Here is a 25284-nt window from a genome sequence, read left to right as displayed (position 1 = left end):
AAAAAAAGCAAAACATTGTGACCTGCACACATTTTATCAGGAAGTCTATGAATTTCAGTTTATGCAAAACATTATAAATTGTCATAGATATTAGTAAACTTATCTATTTTTAACATTCAACACATTCTTATAAAAGCCATAATATTTTAGATAAGACTATTTAAGTGTGGACGTGATATGTAGACAGATTTGAAGCCATTTAGGGTTACTCACCATTTATTACATTGCTGAATTTTTAATACCTGTTGCATTGATTTTGAAACAAAAGTAGCCTGCACTTTATTATTATTAGTGCAATGCATACATACATCCATTTTCTTCAGGAGGTAAATATTTCCAATTTTTTTCAGGAAACTTTTGGGTTGTCTGTTGTAAAATGCTGCACAATAATAGAGATTTAATGGAAAGAATGAGGTGCTATTTTTATGCTCCATTTCAATGGTTCTTCTTCAGGCCACCAGTTTCTCTCTGTGTTTGCTTGTCCACATCGTCCATGCTGGAAGACAAAGATGAACTGTCCAGAGACTCTCCGAGCAAGAGCCAAGGCAATGTGAACCTGGAGCACAACGGGGAGCATATCGTGGTCTATCAAAGCTGAATGCTGTTGCCTGTGACCGAAAGAAAATGAAACGAGCGCGCCTATAGTACACTGGCACATGCTGTGGGACTGTGGCATAGTTATAGTGGTACAGGGGACCAACAATGGCTTAAGGGTATATGGAGTCTAACAGCAGCTGGGTGAAGACATTTGGGTCAGAGACCACCTTCAGGCGGCGTTTCGAAGCCCTCGGTGGGGACAGGTGTGCTATGTATTTTTGGAGTCGATCCGATTTGTAGCTTTTTTAAAAAAATCGCATGTAAAAAAACAAAATTTTCCCATAGGAATTAATGGCGACCTTTCCATGACCCCCAACTTGACCTTCCAAAGATGGCAGCTATGCAAATGTACGGTGTCCATTTTAGGACATGATCATTTATCAAAGTCAAACATCAGAATAAAGTGACTGACACCTGACACCCTCCGGTCCCGTGTGTGAAAAGTAAGTGCACCCCTGGTCCCGTGTGTGAAAAGTAAGTGCACCCCTGGTCCCGTGTGTGAAAAGTGCACCCCCGGTCCCGTGTGTGAAAAGTAAGTGCACCCCCGGTCCCGTGTGTGAAAAGTAAGTGCACCCCCGGTCCCGTGTGTGAAAAGTAAGTGCACCCCCGTCCTCGTGTGTGATAAGTGCCCCCGTGTCCTGTGTGTGAAAAGTAAGTGTCCCCCCGGACCAGTGTGTGAAAAGTGCTTGGCCCCCCGGTCCAGTGTGTGAAAAGTGCACGCCCAGTCCCGTGTGTGAAAAGTAAGTGCACCCCCGGTCCCGTGTGTGAAAAGTAAGTGCACCCCCAGTCCTGTGTGTGATAAGTGCCCCCCCCCCGTCCTGTGTGTGATAAGTGCCCCCCCCGTCCTGTGTGTGATAAGTGCCCCCCGTCCTGTGTGTGATAAGTGCCCCCCCGTCCTGTGTGTGATAAGTGCCCCCCAGTCCTGTGTGTGAAAAGTGCCCCCCATCCTGTGTGTGAAAAGTAAGTGGCCCCCCGGTCGTGTGCGTGAAAAGTAAGTGCCCCCCGTCCTGTGTGTGATAAGTGCCCCCTCGTCCTGTGTGTGATAAGTGCCCCCCCGTCCTGTGTGTGATAAGTGCCCCCCCGTCCTGTGTGTGATAAGTGCCCCCCCGTCCTGTGTGTGAAAAGTAAGTGGCCCCCCGGTCGTGTGCGTGAAAAGTAAGTGCCCCCCTGTCCTGTGTGTGAAAAGTAAGTGCCCCATAACCCCCCCCCCCGGTCCTGGGTGTGAAAAGTAAGTGCCCCCCCCTCCCCCCCCGGTCCTGTGTGTGAAAAGTAAGTGCCCCCCGGTCCTGTGTGTGAAAAGTGCTGCTGTAAAGCTGGCAGCGCTGGTCAAGCGCCATGTATTTCCTTCAGGAAATGCCATCTAGTCTCATAAATGCAATCAAAGCTACCTAGGCTCCAAAACATAAAAAACAATTTATTGAATTGGTGGGGAACAATGAACAAATTATGAGCTAGTAAAATTACAATTTTTTTTGCAGACAGACAGTAACGTATGAGGACAGCCAGATTACAAAGTGACACTTCGATATTGCCAATTAATTTCTATATATATATATATATATATATATATATATATATATATATATATATATATATATATATATATATATATATATATATATATATATATATGACACGGGCAGCAACACAAACGTGTGTCCATTTTTGTTTAGGCCAGCAGTTCTCGTCTTGTCATCTGTTGTATATAGTAAATCTGAGGCTCTCTGGGAAACACAGTACATTAAACCATTACTTGAGCGATGCAGAAGAATAAGCTGCTACAAAAAAATGATATGAGAATGAAAAGAACAATAGATATGATGAAGATATATTCTGTTACATCAATTAATACGCTCAATATCTGATACTGTACGCTTACACTTTGTACTATTTAGCTGCACAGGTAGACTATAAACCAAATAGGGGAATCTTCTTACAGGAAGTAGGTTCATTACAGCAGATACACCTGCTCTTATGTCTCCGACAATTCATATGGCAAACAGATTTCACAATAGCCTACTACCAGCTGCTCATGCCTATGGCACAAGCAAGGTGGAATTGCCCTTAGGCAGCATAGCAATCCTTTTCTGGGGTCTCCGGTGCAGATAAGAGAACAGAATGAATCTCCCTACTGCATATATGATGTACTAACTGTAGGAATGAAAGGCAAATAGAAATATTAGCATGTAAATAGTGGAATCTAGTGGTGAAGTGCTACACCAAACGTGTGTTTTTATTCTACTTCACTATCAAAGGTAAAATCCAGCAGATTTCTGGGGGTCCAGTTCGCTATGAGCAGCCAAACAGTAAAAGGCAGTCCGTCATACATTATTAGTTTTGTACAGTGAGCATTATTCGTACTCAACTAGGATGATTGCAAAACGTCATGAGTAGGAATGAGCGGACCCGTGGAAGTTTGAGTTCTGGTACCAGAACTGTACCCGAACCCAAATCTCATTGAAAACCATAGAGATCTGGTCTTTTGAGCTGGAAAATCTTTCTGTGCAACAGACTTCCCCTGGAACTTCGAACACTGCACCGGACTGCTAGGAGAAGTTAGGGTTCAGGTTTAGCACCGGACACTGTCGGGTACGATCCCCATACTTTTAAGTTCGGGTTCGCTCATCTCTAGTCAAGAGAACATCGCTCTGGACAGGACTACTGAACTCTTTTCTACTCAAGACAAACTGCATTCTGGGGATAAAGTATACAGTAAAATCTCAGACTACTAGTCAAAATTTCAGTAGAAAATAACTTCTAGAAGGGTGGTCGTCTCAAGATAGTTGGCCAGTATGTATAGGAAATGATGGACCTGAAGATCTGTGAAAGGGTCTATGGACAGAAAAGGGGGATAGCCTCCTGAAGAGATTGCCCTTTTACTGTATACGTCAATGTGAGTGCGCGTCTGCAGCAAGCATTAAAGGAAAGTTCCGCCTTAGGCTGAAATCAGATGTCTATGAAACATGGTCCATGTATAGACTGACTGCAAATCTCCCAAGTCAACATTCTCATAGGCGTATATGTGGCGTTCAAACCAGGAGACCAGTGGCTGGTCCTGTACATCACGTTCACGAATGTCTGAATTTGGCCTTAAAAGGAACAGGGCTTTCTTTAGTGGCTCCAGTTTGCTTGAAGCGGGATTCTGCTTTTAACAAATAAAGCTTACTCATTGGTGCAGATGTACTAAGGTATATGTGCCAGAATTGTGGCTCAATTTGCAACTGGTACCACATTAATGGGTTTTAGACACTCATTGTGCCTTACTCGACAAGTAGGTGGGGTTTAGAGAAGGGGACTTGTGCACGATTGGTGTAGCCTAACCGTGTGCGCTAAAGTTTTAAAACTATAATTATCCATAGATTGCTTAAAATTACAGAAAAGTGTCTAAATTGTCTAATATGCACCAAATTTAATAGGTACCGAGAGCAAATAAGATAACTTTAGTGTCTGTATCATGAATTGTCACATCATTTTGGTAATATGATTCCTGTAGTCACAATAATCAAATTTTTATCCAATGAATGAATTAATTTTCTAGACCACGAGATTAAATTTTGCAGATAATAAAAATTGAAACAAAAATGATATACCGTATACAGCTCATGCAAAAATTAAGAGACCACCACATCAAAACCCTGTCATGGGCAGCCCAATCTCCAGACCTGAACCCCACTGAAAGCCTCTGGAATGTAATCAGGAGGATGATGGATAGTCACAAGCCATCAAACAAAGAAGAACTGCTTACATTCTTGCGCCAGAAGCAGTGAGAAAGACTGGTGGAAAGCATGCCAAGACGCATGAAAGCTGTGATTGAAAATCATGGTTATTCCACAAAATATTGATTTCTGAACTCTTCCTGAGTTAAAACATTAGTATTGTTGTTTCTAAATGATTATGAACTTGTTTTCTTTGCATTATTTGAGGTCTGAAAGCACTGGGGTTTTTTTTATATTCTGAGACATTGTTTATAGAATAAAATAATTTACATTTTACGCAAAAACATACTTAAAGAGAAAAATCAGACAAACTGAACATTTTGAAGTGGTCTCTTCTCTTAACTTTTGCCAGAGCTGTGTATGTATGTATGTATGCATGCATGCATGCATGTATGTGTGTATGTCTGTGTGTGTGTGTGTGTGTGTGTGTGTGTGTGTGTGTGTGTGTGTGTGTGTGTCTGCGTGAGAGAGAGAGAGAGAGAGTGTGTATGTATAAAGATAGAAAACTGCAAACGGCATGGCAACGTTTCGGATATGGTATCCTTATGGTTCCTATTTTGTTCTCAATGTGTGTGTGTGTGTGTATATATATATATATATATATATATATATTTATTATGAATAAAGCTTTATTGTTAGAAAACGGAACAGCCCTTTAATGCACAATGCTCTATATACTATGTGTAGCTAGCTAAGGGCCCTGCTGACATTTCCCATTTAAGGATATACACCTCTGTATATAAATTATGTTTTATATAGATAAAATTGTTTTTCCGTTCCTGTATAGCCACTTTACAGAAAAATTGAGCTTTAGTGTGTTATACCTCCTTGTTCCTCCTTCATATACAGACAATAAAAGTGCAAATATAATAAAAGACATTTATCAAATATTCCAACTTGTTCCACAGTAAGTTAATGTTGCATTGTTTATGAACTCGCCTCTGTGCAAAGATAAAGGAAGTAAATAACTTTAAAATTTCAGCTCACTTTAGTGTATTTGTACACAAATATAAAAACAAATAAATAGCGGATTACGCTGCATCCCCTTTCCAAGGTACTCAAGATGACAGTACAAGAAAATGGTCACAGAAACGTTACACGTACATGTAACACTCAAACCAATTTGGAAGTGATGAGGCGGCAATAAGTACTATAATGCTGCTAAAACCTCAGACGAGAATTTTTTTGTTTTGTTTTTTGCTTGGATGAGTTAATGAAAAGGAGCCTGAGAAACGTTATTAAAAAGGCAGCTACTTGTAAACATCTTCATTAAAGGAACAGTAGCCAGTGGGAGTGCAGCCACCATCAATGTAACACACTTATCCAGTCTCAGAGTCACTCTGTTGTAGATGGTCATTTTAAAGAGTCCATGGAGATGAACTAGGTTTTCTGCTCTGCTGTTGTGGCAGCTTGTAAGGGAGCTTCTGGCTTCACAATCTGGTATGTGATGAGATACTCTGGGTAAGCCTGCAGAAAGAAAAGCATTAGCAAGTTAAGATACATAACAGCACATTCATTTCCAGATTGGACCGTTTTATATACATTTAAAAGGGAATCGTCACCAGCTTTTTGCTACCCCATCTGAGCATGATGTAGGGGCAGAGACCCGGAGTACAGTGATGCATTGCTTATTGAGCTTATTGTTACAGTTTTGATAAAATCTCTGTTTTCTCTGCTGCAGATCTAGCGGTTCTCGGAATGTTGAGCTCAGTGTAACAGATTACCTGCGTCACTGATTACCAGCTTTCTGTACACACGGTACATAGGCAGAAAGGTGCCAATGAGAGGTAAGAACAGGGTTATACAGAGCTCATGAATATGGAGGACTACAATGCAGCAGGATTACCAGTCCTCTAGTGATAATCTCCTGCTGATAAAAGTGATGTTATGAATCACACAGCAAGTAGCTCAGTAAGTGACATCTGTCACTACATCTATCTTGTTTAAATCCTTTAGGTGTTACAGTTGCAATTGACCGCATATGCATATGTATGCATGTATATGTATATATGTGTATGTATATATATATATATATATATATATATATATATATATATATATATATATACACATATATACACACACACTTATGTATGTATATATGTATGTATGTATGTATGTATACATACATATATACTGACTGACTTGACATGTACAGAGTCTTCCAGACTCTAGCATGACAGATGATGTCAAGGGACAGAAGGGTCAGCAGTTGTTATTTCAATGCTGGAACCTTTTATTTTCAGGGTAGACAAGTTGCTGTAATGGGCGTCTGGCAGCGGCCTTCTTGTCTTTTCCTGCTGAAAACACATGGTGACTTAAAATGACATGGTGAATCAGTTGTGTATGGAGGAGTTGGAGGAGACTGCAGTCTGTGAATGAATGTTCAAGCAGACTACGATCTCATGTCTATGGTCAGAGTTCACATCTGCATATTCCATTTATTCACTTTCAAATTAAAAGAAGAAATATATTAATTAAAGATGTGATGGATCCATTGTAACGAGGTTCTTCAGGTTCCAATGAGGTATCCCATCTCAAAAAAAAAAAAAAAAAAGCACTGCACTATTGTTTAGGCCATATGATACAATGTTGCCTCCAAAGAGGAAGTGATTTCTGTAATAAAATGTAGCTAAAAATTAAAGGGACACGGTCACCTGGATTTGGAGGGAACAATCTTTAGCCATAGAGGCGGGGTTTTCGGGTGTTTGATTCACTCTTTCCTTACCCGCTGGCTGCATGCTGGCTGCAATATTGGATTGAAGTTCATTCTCTGTCCTCCGTAGTACACGCCTGCACAAGATGCAATCTTGCCTTGCGCAGGTGTGTACTATGGAGGACAGAGAATGAACTTCAATCCAACATTGCAGCCAGCGGGTAAGGAAAGGGTGAATCAAACACCTGAAAACCCCGCCTCTATGGCTGAAGATTGTTCCCTCCAAATTCAGGTGACAGTGTCCCTTTAAAGGCAAAGCTACAGAAAGAGGAATTCTTATTCTTCAATTTGGGGTGGGGGGATTAACCAAATAAAAAGGGCAACAGCGTTTACCTGCGCAGGTCACAGAACCTGGTGACGACCTGTGACCTAGGCAGGTAAATATTGTTGCTCTTTTTTGCTGTTTTAATATATTTTAGCGGCATAATTTCTTAACCCAGTAAAAAACTGAAGCGTCTTTATGAAATTCTTAGTAAAGTTTGAAAGGAATTTTAAATAACATTTATCTTGTCCTCTCACTTAAAATTACTTTTCTAAGCAGTACTATGTACAAAAGGATTAACATCCCAATGTAATTTAAGGCACATACTGGGCAGAACTAATACATTGAGATTAAAAGTGCTGTCGGTTTTTGTAATCTTTGTGGCATGTATCCCTCCTTATGTCCTCCATAAGGCATTATTCCCATTACAGAAGGTCATCACTTGCTGATCATTTATTGCGTCCTCATAGTCACGGCATGGAGGCTGCGGCAGCTGTGTCTTGTTCACTTGAACAGCTAGTAGCTGGCAGTCACCCCCCATAAATCAAAGCCATAGCTCATGGCAACTAAACGTCCATTGCATCTTCTTGTACATACCTGTTCTCCTCTGTAGATGACATATTCTGCATATGCAAGGCCATTTACACTAGGCCTGCCAATAACAGAATGATGGCCAGGAGGGGCATGTGCCATCTTCATAGTGCTAAATTGCAGGAAAGATTTGCCAAGCGTCACCCTACAGAACAGCATTTGTCTAGGAGAGGGAGAAAAAAAAAGATTAATTTTAAATACATTTACATCAATTACCCTTGTCCTACATAGAAATTCTTCTCGTGGGGATGGATATTACATGCTATGGAAAATAGTCAAGCAATCCCACATAGCTAACATGAGAAATCCGCTTTACTACTCCTAAAAACACAGACTTTTCATTTTTTACACTCAAACAGACCTCAAAATGGTAATGGCATTTAATATGTTTAAAAAGGTCTTTAACCCCTTCATGACGTTGGGATTTTTTTTTTCTACGATTTTGTTTTTTCGCTCCCCTCCTTCTCAGAACTATAACTTTTTAATTTTTCCATCAATATTGCCGTGTGAGGGCTTATTTTTTGCAGGACAAGTTGTACTTTTGAAAGACACCATTGGTTTTACCATATAGTGTACTGGAAAATGGGGAAAAAAAATTCCAAGTGTGGTGAAATTGCAAAAGTGCAATTCCACAATTGTTTTTGGGTTTCTTTTTCACCATGTTCAGTAAATGCTAAAACTAACCTGCCATTATGAGTCTCCAGGTCATTTGGAGTTCATAGACACCAAACATGTCTAGGTTCCTTTTTATTCAAGTGGTGAAAAAAAAAATCAAATGGAGAGAAATCTATGCATTTTAAATATACAACTTTTCTGTTTAAAATTCTGATTATGAAATAATCACCTGATTATTAATGAAAATCTTACGCCTGAGTACATGTGGGGGTTGCCTGGTTGTTAGGGAATCCCCATATGTAATCAAGCTGGCTAGTAGCTGTAAATCATTCGGCTGCTGCGATGAAAACTAAATCTCCGAGCACTAAAAAATACTCGGAGGTCACCCGAGCGTGCTGAGGAAATCTCGAGTAACGAGTATATTCGCTCATCACTAGTTATAAGCCAAAGCAGAATCTCAATTTGCAGACACGATGTCTCGGGGTATTGCCCCTTGTGAGTGCAATGTGTTCCAATATGGAAAGGCTTGTTAAAGGGTTAATATTGACTTTTAGGATTGCTACTTCCAATAAGTGGCACTAGAGTTCATTGGAGCTTGCATGGTGTATAAGCCTCCCCACTCTTACATGCCAGCCTTGGCCGGTCACTCTCCACAAGGAGAAACGTTACCCCTTAGATCCAACACAATTTTAGACATGACTGAGTTGTTGCAGATTTTCGGTGCAAATTCCACATTGAAAATTTGAATTAAATTAACATATATGACATGCATAGTAAACAGGGTAATCAAAGCCCACCCACATAGATCAGGAAAAATCTATGCAGAATTCAGAGCATGCTGCACATGTTAAAATCCACAGAAAATTATGCAACAGCTCACAGAGATGTAGCCGTGTTTGCATTGGAAAATATTCAGAGGGTATAAACTCCCAATTGTAGCGCAGAGCTACATCAGAAAGAAATGTCCTTGTTGTCATTGGAAACAATCAACAAGCTTAGCTTTTGACTCCCAGCTGACACTTTGGCCATTATCCGCTCTATTCCATTTTAGGATCCAATTCTATTTTCCCCCCACAATTGGACTTCTGTACAGTACGTGGAGTAAAGACAACTATTCCAAGGATATAAGCTGTTTATAACCTTTAGGTTATGTGCACAAGTTGAGTAAATGGATGCAGAAATTTCTGCACCATTTCTTTATCTCTTGGCAAGAAAAAAAGAGCTGATAAACAGTCCATGATGTGTTTTTGCCTTTCCTTTTTTGTGACTAAATTTGAGTGAGGTCAATGGTGAAAAACGTAGGGCAAAAATGCACAGAGAACTGACATGCTGCAGACTGTTTTCTGCATCAAATGTGCAAGTCACAAATACTCAGTGTATACATGACACTTTAGGAATCTCATTCACTTTCCTTGCAAATCTGCAAGGCAAAAACGCACCCAATCTGCAACGTGTGCACAAGCCGTTAAATAGCAAAAATGCTGGTAGATTTCAGTTGTGCAGTTGGCAGAATTATAAATACAGCACTGGAATACAGGATGTATTTCACCATTAGTACAAGATAATAAATCCAATGCTAGTCAACCTTTTATATAGGTTAGTTACGGTATGTATATAAAGTACATACAGAATAGCAGAAATCGTACTCTTAGTAATACAAGTTCCCTCCACTTCTGGCTCATGAGACCACTGTACACATAATGACATTTGCTCCCAACTTTACACAAACCTGTGGCAAATGTAGCAGGATCTATCCTTGTGTGTCGGGCACCCCGTTCCTCCACCTATGCCATAAACATACTGATTGCTTTTTGATGAATTTTCTGCAAAATAGATGCCAGCGCCGAACATGCCCCCAATATATGCATGCCGCTCATCAAACCCTTTGTGAATGATTGCATTGATAAAGGGAGAACCTGTTAGAGAAATAAAATGAACAAATCAGAGTGCGATATTTTGTATTTCTCTATAGTCAAGATTGCAAGCCAGAAACATCAATGTAAAACTTAGTGCTGATCCAAGGAAGTGGAACACAAGTATAATAGATACAATAAAAATGATGAAATACAAGTTTATTTACAAACCTGCTGCGAACAATGGGTAGGATAAGCCCAAAACGCATTGGCCTTTTTTTTGCATGCCAAAATTGTTAACATTAACATACATACATATTGTATGACCTGCAGCAAGTAGAGTGACAATGATCGGACGTGAAGTATTTCAGATATGGCACGCTTGCTCAACCCTACAGCCAGCAGCAGAGCTGGAGAGATTTGCCTGCACTGTTACTACTCAACCTGCAAGAGGGAGGCTGCCGTCACACTCGCAGTATTTGGGCAGTATTTTACCTCAGTATTTGTAGCCAAAACCAGGAGTGGAACAATCAAAGGAAAAGTATAATAGAAACATATGCACCACTTCTGCATTTATCACCACTCCTGGTTTTGGCTACAAATACTTATGTAAAATACTGACCAAATACTGCTAGTGTGACGGCAGCTGGAAAGTGAAAATGTTCCAGATTTGGAGGAGAATATTGGAATGAATTGGATGATTTTATCCTCAGGATCTGGAACATTTTCACTTTTCCTCTTGCTATGGACTATGAATGATCACACCAGGTTCTGTTGAGCTGAGGCTAACATCCTATACACATTCTCTTTTTTAATGCTTTGCCTCCCTCTATTAAAGCAGCCCCCCAGCATTATTTTTAATTTCACCATTGGAACGGTTTTAGTAATGTAAGTTTCCTGCCCTTAATAAACTTACTGGCTGCAGTCTCCCTGTTATCAGAGTCACTCTGGACGTCTTTCACAGCTTGTGACCTGCAGGGTCACTCCAGGTGTTTGCCGAGGGAGCCGTAAGTCACTTCTCAGTGAAAGTCTATACAAGTCAGATTGAGGTTCCCATAGACTTACACTGAGAAATCCTGAGCCTTGGCTCTGACAAGATGGCGGAGCAAGAGCAGAAGACAGCAGTTGGTACTGGTAAGTATAACAGTAGGGGGTCAGGGAACTAGTGACACCAAAATAAAAACAACGCTGGAGTGGTGCTTTAATGAAGATACTTGCGTTCTCTTCCCTTCTGAGATGGATGATGCAGAGGTGACAGATACCTGGAATCTCTAGAGAAAAATGGTGTAAGAATACCAGGGGCTTCTCCATCCTCCCCATCAGGGGAGCAGATACAAGAGCCCCTCTGTATAGGATGATTTTACAGTGGTGACACTTTCTGAGCAGATGGGTGGGCTGAAAAAAGAGGTGTATCACAAAAAATAAAATTTACATGAGGCTAATGAAAGAATTTGTAGCTAGAAGGCAGTGTCCTCTATGTTGAGGATAAATTCTCACCTATTTACAGAGACCTTAAGAAAACTACACATAATGTGTCTTTGCTGACTAACAAAGACGAATTAAAGAAAAAAAAATATGCAGAATGAATCTACGCATAGCCTTTTGGATACCAAAGGCTATTGGATACAAAGGCTATGGGTAAAGATAGCCTCTCTCCCTTCTGTGTAATTCAGCAGGCACTGTAGTCCCTACTTGCCCTCCTCCACCTGGTGACCCTCTGCGACCCATTCTGATTCAAGGGAACAGTCACTCTACTCATGCTGCCCAAACCACGGGCAACATGAATCAGTTTGAAGAGCCAGTGAGGCCCCTGGCTGGCTCCTCCTGCACTGCTCCAGGTGATTGAGAGGTCTCTCTCCATGTCCACATTCGGAGACACCTATGAATCAAATAAAGCAACATGAGAACAAGATCATATGAATAAAGGGGCACAATGCCGAGGCCACTTGGCTCTTCAAACTATGTTCTCTGACACGGAGACAGTTTTAGGGAAAAATAAATCAGACAGTGATTCATGCTGCCAATGGTTTGGGCAGATATTACCAAGCCCGATGTTTAGTATATCTATGTATCTATCAATATATCTATCTATAAATATATCTATAAATAGATTATCCATCTATCTATATAATCATCTAAGGGGTACTTTGTCTGTTTGTCTGTCTGTAACGGAAATCCAGCGTCGCTGATTGGTATAGCAATCAGTGACAGGCTTAAGGTACTGTCACACTAGACGATATCGCTACCGATCCGTGACTTTGCAGCGTCCTCGCTAGCGATATCGTCCAGTGTGACAGGCAGCAGCGATCAGGCCCCTGCTGGGAGATCGCTGGTCGGGGAAGAAAGTCCAGAACTTTATTTCGTCGCTGGACTCCCCGCAGACATCGCTGAATCGGCGTGTGTGACACCGATTCAGCGATGTCTTTGCTGGTAACCAGGGTAAACATCGGGTAACTAAGCGCAGGGCCGCGCTTAGTAACCCGATGTTTACCCTGGTTACCATCCTAAAAGTAAAAAAACAAACAGTACATACTTACCTACAGCCGTCTGTCCTCCAGCGCTGTGCTCTGCACTCCTCCTGCACTGGCTGTGAGCGTCGGTCAGCTTGAAAGCAGAGCGGTGACGTCACCGCTCTGCTTTCTGGCTGCCCGGAGCTCACAGCCAGACCAGAGAAGCAGAGCGCCGAGGACAGACGGCTGTAGGTAAGTATGTAGCGTTTGTTTTTTTTTTACTTTTTAGGATGGTAACCAGGGTAAACATCGGGTTACTAAGCGCGGCCCTGCGCTTAGTTACCCGATGTTTACCCTGGTTACCGGGGACCTCGGGATCGTTGGTCGCTGGAGAGCTGTCTGTGTGACAGCTCTCCAGCGACCAAACAGCGACGCTGCAGCGATCCGGATCGTTGTCGGTATCGCTGCAGCATCGCTATGTGTGACGGTACCTTTAGTCCAGCCACAGACTGCCCCCCCATCTCCACTCCAGTCAGTGCCCCCTCCCTACTCCCCTCCAGTCAGTGCCAGTGTGTCGCCCCATCCCGGACCAACTTTTTACTATTGATGCTGGCTATGCAGCATCAATAGTAAAAAGATTTAATGTTAAAAATAATAATACAAAAAAAAAATAATCATGATATTTTGACCTTCTGTCGCCTCAGCAGCTTTCCCGCTCCTCCCGATTTTCTTGGCAGCTTCCGTTCCGAGATGCATTGCGAAATTACCGTATTTTCCAGCGTATAAGACGACTGGGCGTATAAGATGATCCCCCAACTTTTCCAGTTAAAATATAAAATCTTCTTAAAAGTCGGGGGTCTTCTTTTATGCCATGTGTCGTCTTATAGGGCCGGTGACTAATGTGCCTTTTGGGGGGGAGTGGTCCCGATGACGAAAGAGGGGGCGTCTCACAGGAAAGTGTGAGTGGAGTATCCCCCATTACCTCAGCGTGGCGTCTGTGTGCTGGGAGCGGCTGCTCCTCTTTGTGCCGCGTGGGTGCTGTGCTGTGGGCCGGCGGCTCCTCTTCGTGCAGCGTCGGGGCTCTGTGCTGTGGGGCGGCATATCCCAATTCCTCAAAGCTCGGAGGCCCCGGCAGCTCAATTGCTGCGATGCGGTGGCCTCCGGGAAAATGGCCGCTGGGGGCGGCGCATGCTCAGATTCAGATCTCGTCCCGAGATCTCTCCAGCGATCACCTACACTACAGCGTTCTCACAATCAGCTGATCAGCTGTTTGCGAGAACCAGACTAGTGACCGGAGATAACTCCCGGTCACGTGCACGGCAGTTCTCACGATAAGATAAGTTATCGCGAGAACTGCAGTGGACGAGGGACTTCTGGCGGCGGGACAGGTGAGCCGGCAGACATGCGTAGTAGGCTGCATTTACGCAGTTACTACGTATGGGACTAATCATTAGATGCGGTTTTATCGCATCTAATGATAGTCTACGGTAGATATATACGGCACGGCGACGGAGCGTCGCCGCATTGTAAACAGACATGCTGCGTTCTGAAAAGACGCGCCGCATGTCCGTTTCCGAGGGTCTGCCGCCTGCGTGTTATACCGCATAGTGGAGGGGATTTCATGAAATCCCCTCCACTATGCTGTAACATCTGGACGCTGCGGCTCTAAGCAGCGTCAAACAGGCAGCGTTTCCTGAACGTGGAAACATACCCTTAGTCTTGCGTATCCAGATATCTTATCAGCAGGTCCAGAGTTTGGAAGAAGCATCTCTACATTGCTAAGGATTCAGATAACTCAATAAGAAGAGTAACATATTCAAATAAATATATTTTATGAATATATATATAAAAAAATAAATAAAAATAACACAGAGTCCGCTCTCGATAACATGAACAACTCTACGAAGAAAGCATCATACCATGGAACAGCATGCGTTCATTGTGGTGGTTATGGTTTTCTTCGGACACTTCCTTTTGTCGGTGACAGAATCTCTCTCTGAGTTTTTTATTTACAACCTTTTGTATCTGTGGGAAAACATACAAAAAAAGCCAAAATAAAAATAAGCACTAAAATAGAAAATTTGTACTGCAGGTGTCTGCCTGCTGTTTCCTGGGTTGGAAAAGTTAAAGGGAATGTGTCATGTCCTTTGTAGAATGTAGTGTTCCTAGTGTTTTGTTAGTGATGCAATGTGAATCACTAACATTTTTCTCATTAACCCCTTAGTGACAGAGCCAATTTGGTACTTAATGACCAGGCCAATTTTTGCAATTCTGACCACTGTCACTTTATGAGGTTATAACTCTGGAACGCTTCAACGGATCCCGCTGATTCTGAGATTGTTTTTTCGTGACATATTGTACTTCATGTTAGTGGTAACATTTCTTCGATATTACTTGCGATTATTTATGAAAAAAACGGAAATATGGCGAAAATTTTTAAAATTTTGCAGTTTTCAAACTTTGTATTTTTATGCCCTTAAATCAGAGATATGTCATAAAAAATAGTTAATAAATAACATTTCCCACATGTCTACTTTACATCAGCACAATTTTGGAAACAAAATTTTTTTTTGTTAGGGAGTTATAAGGGTTAAAAGTTGACCAGCAATTTCTCATTTTTACAACACCATTTTTTTTTTAGGGACCACATCACATTTGAAGTCATTTTGAGGGGTCTATATGATAGAAAATAATGAAGTGTGACACCATTCTAAAAACTACACCCCTCAAGGTTCTCAAAACCACATTCAAGAAGTTTAACCCTTTACGTGCTTCACAGGAACTGAAACAATGTGGAAGGAAAAAATGAACATTTAACTTTTTTTTGCAAACATCTTAATTCAGAACCATTTTTTTTATTTTCACAAGTGTAAAAACAGAAATGTAACCATAAATTTTGTTATGCAATTTCTCCTGAATACGCCAATACCCCATATGTGGGGGTAAACCACTGTTAGGGCGCACCGCAGAACTTAGAAGTGAAGGAGCGCCGTTTGACTTTTTCAATGCAGAATTGGCTGGAATTGAGATCGGACGCCATGTCACGTTTAGAGAGCCCCTGATGTGCCTAAACAGTGGAAACTCCCCACAAGTGACACCATTTTGGAAACTAGACCCCTTAAGGAACTTATCTAGATGTGTGGTGAGCACTTTGAACCCCCAAGTGCTTCACAGAAGTTTATAACGTAGAGCCGTGAAAATAAAAAATCGCTTTTGTTTACACAAAAATGATCTTTTTGCCCACAAATTCTTATTTTCACAAGGGTAACAGGAGAAATTAGACCACAAAAGTTGTTGTGCAATTTCTCCTGAGTACGCTGATACCCAATATGTGGGGGTAAACAACTGTTAGGGCGCACCGCAGAGCTTGGAAGAGAAGGAGTGCCGTTTTACTTTTTCAATGTAGAATTGGCTGGAATTGAGATTGGACGCCATGTCGCGTTTGGAGAGCCCCTGATGTGCCTAAACAGTGGAAACCCCCCACAAGTGACACCATTTTGGAAACTAGACCCCTTAAGGAACTTATCTAGATGTGTGGCGAGCACTTTGAACCCCCATGTGCTTCACAGAAGTTTATAACGTAGAGCCGTGAAAAAAAAAAATTGCATTTTTTCTACAAAAATGATCTTTTTGCCCACAAATTTTTATTTTCACAAGGGTAACAGGAGAAATTAGACCACAAAAGTTGTTGTGCAATTTCTCCTGAGTACGTCGATACCCAATATGTGGGGGTAAACCACTGTTTGCGCGCACCGCAGAGCTTGGAAGAGAAAGAGTGCCGTTTTACTTTTTCAATGTAGAATTGGCTGGAATTGAGATCAGACGCCATGTCGCGTTTGGAGAGCCCCTGATGTGCCTAAACAGTAGAAATCCCCCACAAGTGACCCCATTTTGGAAACTAGACCCCCCATGGAACTTATCTAGATGTGTGGTGAGAACCTTGAATGCCCAAGTGCTTCACAGAAGTTTATAATGCAGAGCCGTGAAAATAAAAAATATTTTTTTTTTCCACAAAAAAAGATTTTTTAGCCACCAAATTTTTATTTTCACAAGGGTAACAAGAGAAACTGGACCCCAAAAGTTGTTGTCCAATTTGTCCTGAGTATGCTGGTACCCCATATGTGGGGGTAAACCACTGTTTGGGCGCACGGCAGAGCTCGGAAGGAAGGAGCGCCGTTTTGGAATGCAGACTTTGATAGAATGGTCTGCGGGTATTATGTTGCGTTTGCAGAGCCCCTGATGTACCTAACCAGTAGAAACCCTCCACAAGTGACCCCATTTTGGAAACTAGACCCCCCAAGGAACTTATCTAGATGTGTGGTGAGAACTTTGAATGCCCAAGTGCTTCACAGAAGTTTAGAATGCAGAGTCGTGAAAATAAAAAATATTTTTTTTTCCACAAAAAAGATATTGTAGCCCCCAAGTTTTTATTTTCACAAGGGTAACAGGAGAAATTGGACTGCAATAGTTGTTGTCCAATTTATCCCGAGTACGCTGATGCGCCATATGTGGCGGTAAACCACTGTTTGGGCGCACGGCAGAGCTCGGAAGGGAAGGAGCGCCTTTTTGGAATGCAGACTTTGATAGAATGGTCTGTGGGCATTATGTTGCGATTGCAGAGCCCCTGATGTACCTAAACTGTAGTAACCCCCCACAAGTGACCCCATTTTGGAAACTAGACCCCCCAAGGAACTTATCTAGATGTGTGGTGAGAACTTTGAATGCCCAAGTGCTTCACAGAAGTTTAGAATGCAGAGTCGTGAAAATAAAAAATATTTTTTTTTCCACAAAAAAGATTTTGTAGCCCCCAAGTTTTTATTTTCACAAGGGTAACAAGAGAAATTGGACCCCAGAAGTTGTTGTCCAATTTATCCCGAGTACGCTGATGCCCCATATGTGGGGGTAACCCACTGTTTGGGCGCACGGCAGAGCTCAGAAGGGAGGGAGCACCATTTGACTTTTTGAGCGCAAAATTGGCTGTCGTGTTTGGAGACCCCCTGATGTACCTAAACAGTGGAAACCCCCCAATTCTAGCTCCAACCCTAACCCCAACACACCCCTAACCCTAATCCCAACCTCATCCATAATCCTAATCACTAACCCTAACCATAATCACAACCCTTACCCCAAGTCAACCCTAACCATAACCCTAATCAAAACCCTAAATCCAACACACCCCTAATCCTAATCTCAACCCTAACCTCAAACCTAACCCTAATCCCAATACACCCCTAATCACAACCCTAACCTTAACCCTAATCCCAAACCTAACCCTAATCCCAAGCGTAATCCTAATGCCAACCCTAACCCTAATACGAACCCTAATCCAAACCCTAACCCTAATCCCAGCTCTAACCCTAACTTTAGCCCCAACCCTAGCCCTAACTTTAGCCCCAACCCTAACCCTAGGGCTACTTTCACACTTGCGTCGTTTGGCATTCCGTCGCAATCCGTCGTTTTGGACAAGAAACGGATCCTGCAAATGTGCCCGCAGGATGCGTTTTTTGCCCATAGACTTGTATTGCCGACGGATCGTGACGGATGGCCACACGTCGCGTCCGTCGTGCACTGGATCAGTTGTGTTTTGGCGGAGCGTCGGCACAAAAAAACGTTCAATGAAACTTTTTTAGTACGTCGCATCCGCCATTTCTGACCGCGCATGCGTGGCCGTAACTCCGCCCCCTCCTCCCCAGGACATAGATTGGGCAGCGGATGTGTTGAAAAACTACAGCTGCTGCCCACGTTGTGCACAATTTTCACAACGTGCGTCGGTATGTCGGACCGACGCATTGCGACGGCCCCGTACCGACGTAAGTGTGAAAGAAGCCTAACCCTAAGTTTAGCCCCAACCCTAACCCTAAATTTAGCCCCAACCCTAACCCTAAATTTAGCCCCAACCCTAGCCCTACCCCTTACCTAACCCTACCCCTAACCCTACCCCTAACCTAACCCTACCCCTAACCCTACCCCTAACCTAACCCTACCCCTAACCTAACCCTACCCCTAACCTAACCCTACCCCTAACCTAACCCTACCCCTAACCTAACCCTACCCCTACCCCTAACCTAACCCTACCCCTAACCTAACCCTACCCCTAACCGTAATTTTAGCCCCAACTGCTGTTCTCCTGCCGGCCGGCAGATGGAGACAGATGGCGGGCGCACTGGGCATGCGTCCGCCATGTTCTGCTGCCGGCGGCCAGGAGGAGCAGCAAGAGGATCCAGGGACCTAGGTGAGTATTGTAGGGTCCCCGAATCCCCCTATTTCGCTGTCCTCTGATGTGCGATCACATCAGAGGACAGAGAATTACACTTTACTTTTTTTTTTTTTGCGGTCGCCGGTAAACAGTTAATTAATTAATTACCGGCGATCGCAAAACAGGGGTCGGTAATACCGACCCCGATCGTGCTACCCCCGGCAGCCGAGACCCCAAAGATTCTCCCGGTGCCGGCCGGCGGGCGCACTGCGCCCGCCATTTTGAAGATGGCGGCGCCCACCGGGAGACACGAGGAGCATCGGGGGAGCTAGGTGAGTATTGGGGGGCCACCTGGGACCCCTTTTCTCTGTCCTCCGATGTGCGATCACATCGGAGGACAGAGAAATTAAAAAGAGATCGCTTTTTTTTTTTTTTGCGATCGCCGGTAAACGGTTAATTACCGGCGATCGCAAATGCGGGGTGGGTTAAAAACCCCCCGAATCATGTTCTCTGGGGTCTCGGCTACCCTCGGCAGCCGAGACCCCGGAGAAAATCGGCCTCTGGGGGGCGCTATGGACTTTTTCCACAGCGCCGTTAATTAACGGCGCTGTGGTTTAAGTACCCTTAGCGGCCGCCGTTAAAAGGCGTATCGGCGGTCGCTAAGGGGTTAAAATCGGTGCTGTAATCCTAATTAAAAAAAAACACTATATAGTTATATCTTACTTGCTCGTTTACTCGGAGGCGTGTGCTTCATTGCATTCAGGATTGTCTCCGCAATTTGAATTGTTCCTGGTGTTGCGCCGATGTCCCTATATATGCCGCGATTGTGCACTGTGTTTAGGGGGAGCCGTGCTTGAGCACTATGCAGTGGCTGACCCGCACTTGCGCATTGTCCATTGGCGATCCATGCATGTGCCATGACGAGAAGATACTCGTGCGTGCGCACAGAAGCTGGTTTTCGTTCCCAGCTTCACTGACTGTGTGCCTGCGCCAAAGCCACTGCACTCCTCAGACACTGGTAAACTGATGCTCAGCGGCTCTGGCGCATTTATTCACACAGTCAGTGAAACAGAGCTAAAACCAGCTTCAGTGCATACGATATGAAATATTTTTTTTTACCATTTCCACGTACAAATTCTTTAGAATTCCTTCTCTTTGCCCTACCAATAGTATCTTTTAGTTCCCGATTAGTGCTAGGCCACAGTGCCATTCTATCAATCGGGGCATACAGTACAGATCAAAAGTTTGGACACACCTTCTCATTCAAAGATTTTTCTGTATTTTCATGACTATTAAAATTGTACATTCACACTGATGGCATCAAAACTATGAATTAACACATGTGGAATTATATATTTAACAAAAAAGTGTGAAACAACTGAAAATATGTCTTATATTCTAGGTTTTTCCAAAGTAGCCACCTTTTGCTTTGATTACTGCTTTGCACACTCTTGGCATTCTCTTGATGAGCTTCAAGAGGTAGTCACCGGGAATGGTCTTCCAACAAGCTTGAAAGAGTTCCCAGAGAGGCTTAGCACTTCTTGGCCCTTTTGCCTTCACTCTGCGGTCCAGCTCACCCCAAACCTTCTCGATTGGGTTCAGGTCTGGTGAATGTGGAGGCCACGTCATGTGGCGTAGCACCCCATCATTCTCCTTCTTGGTCAAATAGCCCTTACATAGCCTGGAGATGTGTTTGGGGTCATTGTCCTGTTGAAAAATAAATGATGGTCCAACTAAACGCAAACCGGATGGAATAGCATGCTGCTGCAATATACTGTGGTAGCCATGCTGGTTAAGTATGCCTTCAATTTTAAATAAATCCCCAACAGTGTCACCAACAAAGCACCCCCACACCATCACACCTCCTCCTCCATGCTTCACGGTGGGAACCAGGCATGTAGCGTCCATCCGTTCACCTTTTCTTCGTCGCACAAAGACATGGTGGTTGGAACCAAAGATCTCAAATTTGGACTCATCAGACCACAGCACAGATTTCCACTGGTCTAATGTCCATTCCTTGTGTTCTTTAGCCCAAACAAGTCTCTTCTGCTTGTTGCCTGTCCTTAGCAGTGGCTTTCTAGCAGCTATTTTACCATGAAGGCCTGCTGCACAAAGTCTCCTCTTAACAGTTGTTGTTGAGATGTGTCTGCTGCTAGAACTCTGTGTGGCATTGACCTGGTCTCTAATCTGACCTGCTGTTAACCTGCGAATTCTGAGGCTGGTGACTCGGATAAACTTATCCTCAGAAGCAGAGGTGACTCTTGGTCTTCCTTTCCTGGGATGGTCCTCATGTGAGCCAGTTTCTTTGTAGCGCTTGCTGGCTTTTGCAACTGCACTTGGGGAAACTTTCAAAGTTTTCCCAATTTTTCGGACTGACTGACCTTCATTTTTTAAAGTAATGATGGCCACTCGTTTTTCTTTACTTAGCTGCTTTTTTCTTGCCATAATACAAATTCTAAGTCTATTCAGTAGGACTATCAGCTGTGTATCCACCAGACTTCTGCTTAACACAACTGATGGTCCCAACCCCATTTATAAGGCAAAAAAAAAAATCACACTTACTAAACCTGACAGGGCACACCTGTGAAGTGAAAACCATTCCCGGTGACTACCTCTTGAAGGTCATCAAGAGAATGCCAAGAGTGTGCAAAGCAGTAATCAAAGCAAAAGGTGGCTACTTTGAAGAACCTAGAATATAAGACATTTTCAGTTGTTTCACACTTTTTTGTTAAGTATATAATTCCACATGTGTTAATTCATAGTTTTGATGCCTTCAGTGTGAATGTACAATTTTCATAGTCATGAAAATACAGAAAAATCTTTAAAAGAGAAGGTGTGTCCAAACCTTTGGTCTGTACGGTAAGTACCAATAGGAGCCAATAGTTGGCTGTCACATGACATTTTGTCAGCATGGATAAAAAGTTGCCCTTGGTCTGCCATCTTTGTACTTCTATTAATAGGAGATGGATAAAAAAGACAATATACTGTTGTATTGCAGTGTATTGCACTGGAAACCAATTGATCACAGATTTAGGTTCCCTATAGACATTAAATAAAAAAAAAATGTATGGTAAAAAAAATCCTTAAAATGTAAAGGCAACCTGTCACGTGAAAAATTGTGATTAACTGTCAGATATGGGGATAATCTGCAGTGTAATAGTGATCTGAACCTGCGCGGTGTCTGCACTTAAGAGCCCCGCTGCCAGGAGGAAAGGAACTTTATGTCTCCTGGCAACATTCGGTGTTCATTTACGGGGGCTGCGCCACCACTGTTTCAGTCACCGCTCCATGTGTAGACAGCGGCGCCTGTAAGCGCACCTACAGCACTGACTGACAGCAGCTCATCAGTAGGGCCTGCTGTCAGTCAGTACTGGGGGCACAGTTATAGCTGCAGCTCTATATACACAGAGCGGTGACAACCTGTGCCGGCACACGCCTGTGACCGAACGCTGAATGCCGCCAGAAGGAATAAAGTTACTTTCCTCCAGACAGTGGAGATCTAAATGTGGGCACTGGGTAGGTTCAGATCACTATTAACCTATAGAGTCTCATCTCCAGATATGATCCTGGCTGGATCTGTAAATGATCCTTTCTCTGAAATGCCAGAGAAGTTTAGAGAAAAGTATACCTGGCTACAATTGTGCAGCCAGGCTCTGTTTCATTCTGCTGCTGATTTGGGCAGAATAAATAAACCAACAGGTTCCCTTTAAACATTTTTGACAACAGGGAATACTCATAGTTATTAGCATTTTGCATGTATTCAATATAATCCAATTTTCCTAATAATTTGTATTGTTATTTATAGGCAAAAAAGAAAAACTATATTTTATGGACTGTAGGACCCACATTTTTATAAGAGGTAACCCAGTGTCTGACAGCAGAAAACTGGTGCAAAGAAATGTCAGGGGCAATACTGGAAATATTAATGCTTTAAGGGTAGAATATGAATGCAATAAATTTATTGCTACCGTTTCTCTGCAGCATGTGTATTAAAAACACAAAGCTTTATATCCTGCACCTTATGTACAGATCTACAGACATCGCACATCTACAACACATACAGCTCAGCTACAGAGAAGCACATTGCAATTTGAAGGTTTTTCCAGACATATGAATGATCAACATGACCTAAAAGGTCTGTCAGCTAGTCAGGTGAAAGGTCCTTAAAGGTGTGTTCTTAAGATTAAGGCCGGCGTCACACTTGCGAGTTTTACGGACATAAGAGCACAGAAACTACGTCCGTAAAACTCTCAAAAAATACGGCACAATTATTCTCTATGCCCCTGCTCCTATCTGCCGTATTAAACTGATCCGTATTATACGGCTTTCTACGGCCGTAGAAAATCGCAGCATGCTGCGTTTGTCACCGTATTGCGCAAATAAAACGTCAATGAAAGTCAATGGAAGCCCCAAAATTACGGATTACACACGGACCAGCAGTGTGACTTGCGAGAAATACGCAGCGGTGTTAGCGAGAAAAGCCGGCAATTCAATTACCGGCTTTTGCTTTCTCCTTCCTAAACCCGACATGATATGAGACATGGTTTACATACAGTAAACCATCTCATACCATTTTTTTTTGCATATTCCACACTACTAATGTTAGTAGTGTGTATATGCAAAATTTGGCCGTTCTAGCTAGTAAAATAAGGGGTTAAATGGCGGAAAAAATTGGCGTGGCTCCCGCACAATTTTCTCCGCCAGAGTAGTAAAGCCAGTGACTGAGGGCAGGTATTAATAGCCTGGAGAGGGTCCATGGTTATTGACCCCCCCTGGCTAAAAACACCTGCCCCCAGCCACCCCAGAAAAGGCACATCTGGCACTTGGCCACTCTCTTCCCATTCCCGTGTAGCGGTGGGATATGGGGTAATGAAGGGTTAATGCCACCTTGCTATTGTAAGGCGACATTAAGACTAATTAATAATGGAGAGGCGTCAATTATGACACCTATCCATTATTAATCCAATAGTAGTAAAGGGTTAAAAAAAACAACACACACATTATTAAAAAATAATTTATTGAAAAAAATCACAAAGGCTGTTGTATTAATTTATTCTACTCTCAATCCACTCACTGAAGACCCTCGATCTGTAAATTAAAAAAAATAATAATAAACCAACAATATACATACCTTCCGAGGATCTGTAAGGTCCAACGATGTAGATCCATCCGAAGGGGTTAAAATATTTTGCAGACACGAGCTCCGCTAATGCAGGCTGCTCATGTCTGCAATACCCCAGCGAATGAAGCTAAATATAGGTCAATGACCTATATTTAGCTTCATTTGCGGTGAGGCGCCCTCTGCTGGTTGTTCCTAGATCGTGGGAACTTACCTAGAAAGCTCCTTTGCTCGAGATCATATGAGGACAACCAGCAGAGGGCGCCTCTTATGATCTCGAGCCAGGGAGCTTTCTAGGAAAGTTCCCACGATCTAGGAACAACCAGCAGAGGGCGCCTCACCGCAAATGAAGGAGGAGGAGCTACGGACCACTATTTTCGGGACTTTTCAGCGTATTACGGCCGTAATATACGGACCGTATTTTCATACGCTGTGTGTGACGCCGGCCTAAAAGTTATGTCCATGTATAGGGTTAGCTTTTAGACTTGACGACACCCCTTTAAAGCTATTGAGGACCTGTAGCGTGTGTGCAACTGCATTGTTGTGCAGGTCCTGGTAGCTTTCACTCCTGCCCTGCACTGATCAGCGAGAACAGTGTCAGGCCAGAGGAAAGAGCTGTTCTTTTAAGTTATTGGGAACGACAGTCAGTGTTGTTCGCGATCGTAGGTAACGTTTTCCTGAGTTTAAGTTAAGTTTTCTTGATAAAAAATGTGCCTTATAGTCTTTAAAAAAAAAAAAAAAAAGAAAAAAAAGGATAGACATAGGATAACATACCCTGATGACATTGTATCGGTTGAAAACCCCACCAGCATTGCCCCCATCTCTGTGCTCACGGATAGAGTTTTGCATCTGTGAAAGAAGAAAATGAATTCAGTGCCATACAATGACATCAGGAAGCCAACGACATAAGCTCATTAGGGATATTCACACCGCAGATTTGCTGCTCATCTGAATTGGTCTTGTAGAAATCCATGGGTTCAAACCCCACCAAGGACAACATCTGCAAGGAGTTTGTATGTTATCCTTGTGTTTGCGTGGGTTCCCTACGGGTTCTCCAGTTTCCTCCCACATTCCAAAGACATACTGATAGGGAATTTAGATTGTGATTGGGGACAGCGATGATGATGTGTGTAAAGCGCTGCGGAATATGTTAGCGCTATATAACAATA

The 25284-nt window shown here is 42.9% G+C and overlaps 1 protein-coding gene across 3 annotated transcripts in view; it reads right to left on the bottom strand.

The window, feature by feature from the left end:
* Positions 1-5178: 5178 nt before the first annotated feature.
* The window catches only part of TNKS (tankyrase), a 310108-nt gene continuing 290002 nt past the window's right edge, over positions 5179-25284 (bottom strand). The window contains exons 23-27 of one of the 3 annotated variants that reach the window (XM_069742100.1): positions 24890-24964; positions 14720-14825; positions 10227-10413; positions 7889-8045; positions 5179-5780 (exon numbers count right to left, since the gene is read on the bottom strand). In XM_069742100.1, the coding sequence (XP_069598201.1) occupies positions 5694-5780; positions 7889-8045; positions 10227-10413; positions 14720-14825; positions 24890-24964 (612 nt within the window). In that variant the 3' untranslated portion in view covers positions 5179-5693. The remainder of the gene's footprint in view (positions 5781-7888; positions 8046-10226; positions 10414-14719; positions 14826-24889; positions 24965-25284) is intronic. The other 2 variants (XM_069742109.1, XM_069742119.1) reach the window with 2 other exon arrangements.

The sequence above is a fragment of the Ranitomeya imitator genome, chromosome 1 (genome assembly GCF_032444005.1).
Source record: "Ranitomeya imitator isolate aRanImi1 chromosome 1, aRanImi1.pri, whole genome shotgun sequence".
Lineage (NCBI taxonomy): Eukaryota > Metazoa > Chordata > Amphibia > Anura > Dendrobatidae > Ranitomeya > Ranitomeya imitator.
Note: the sequence above shows the minus strand (reverse complement) of the source record. Positions and strands in the feature narration are given on the sequence as shown.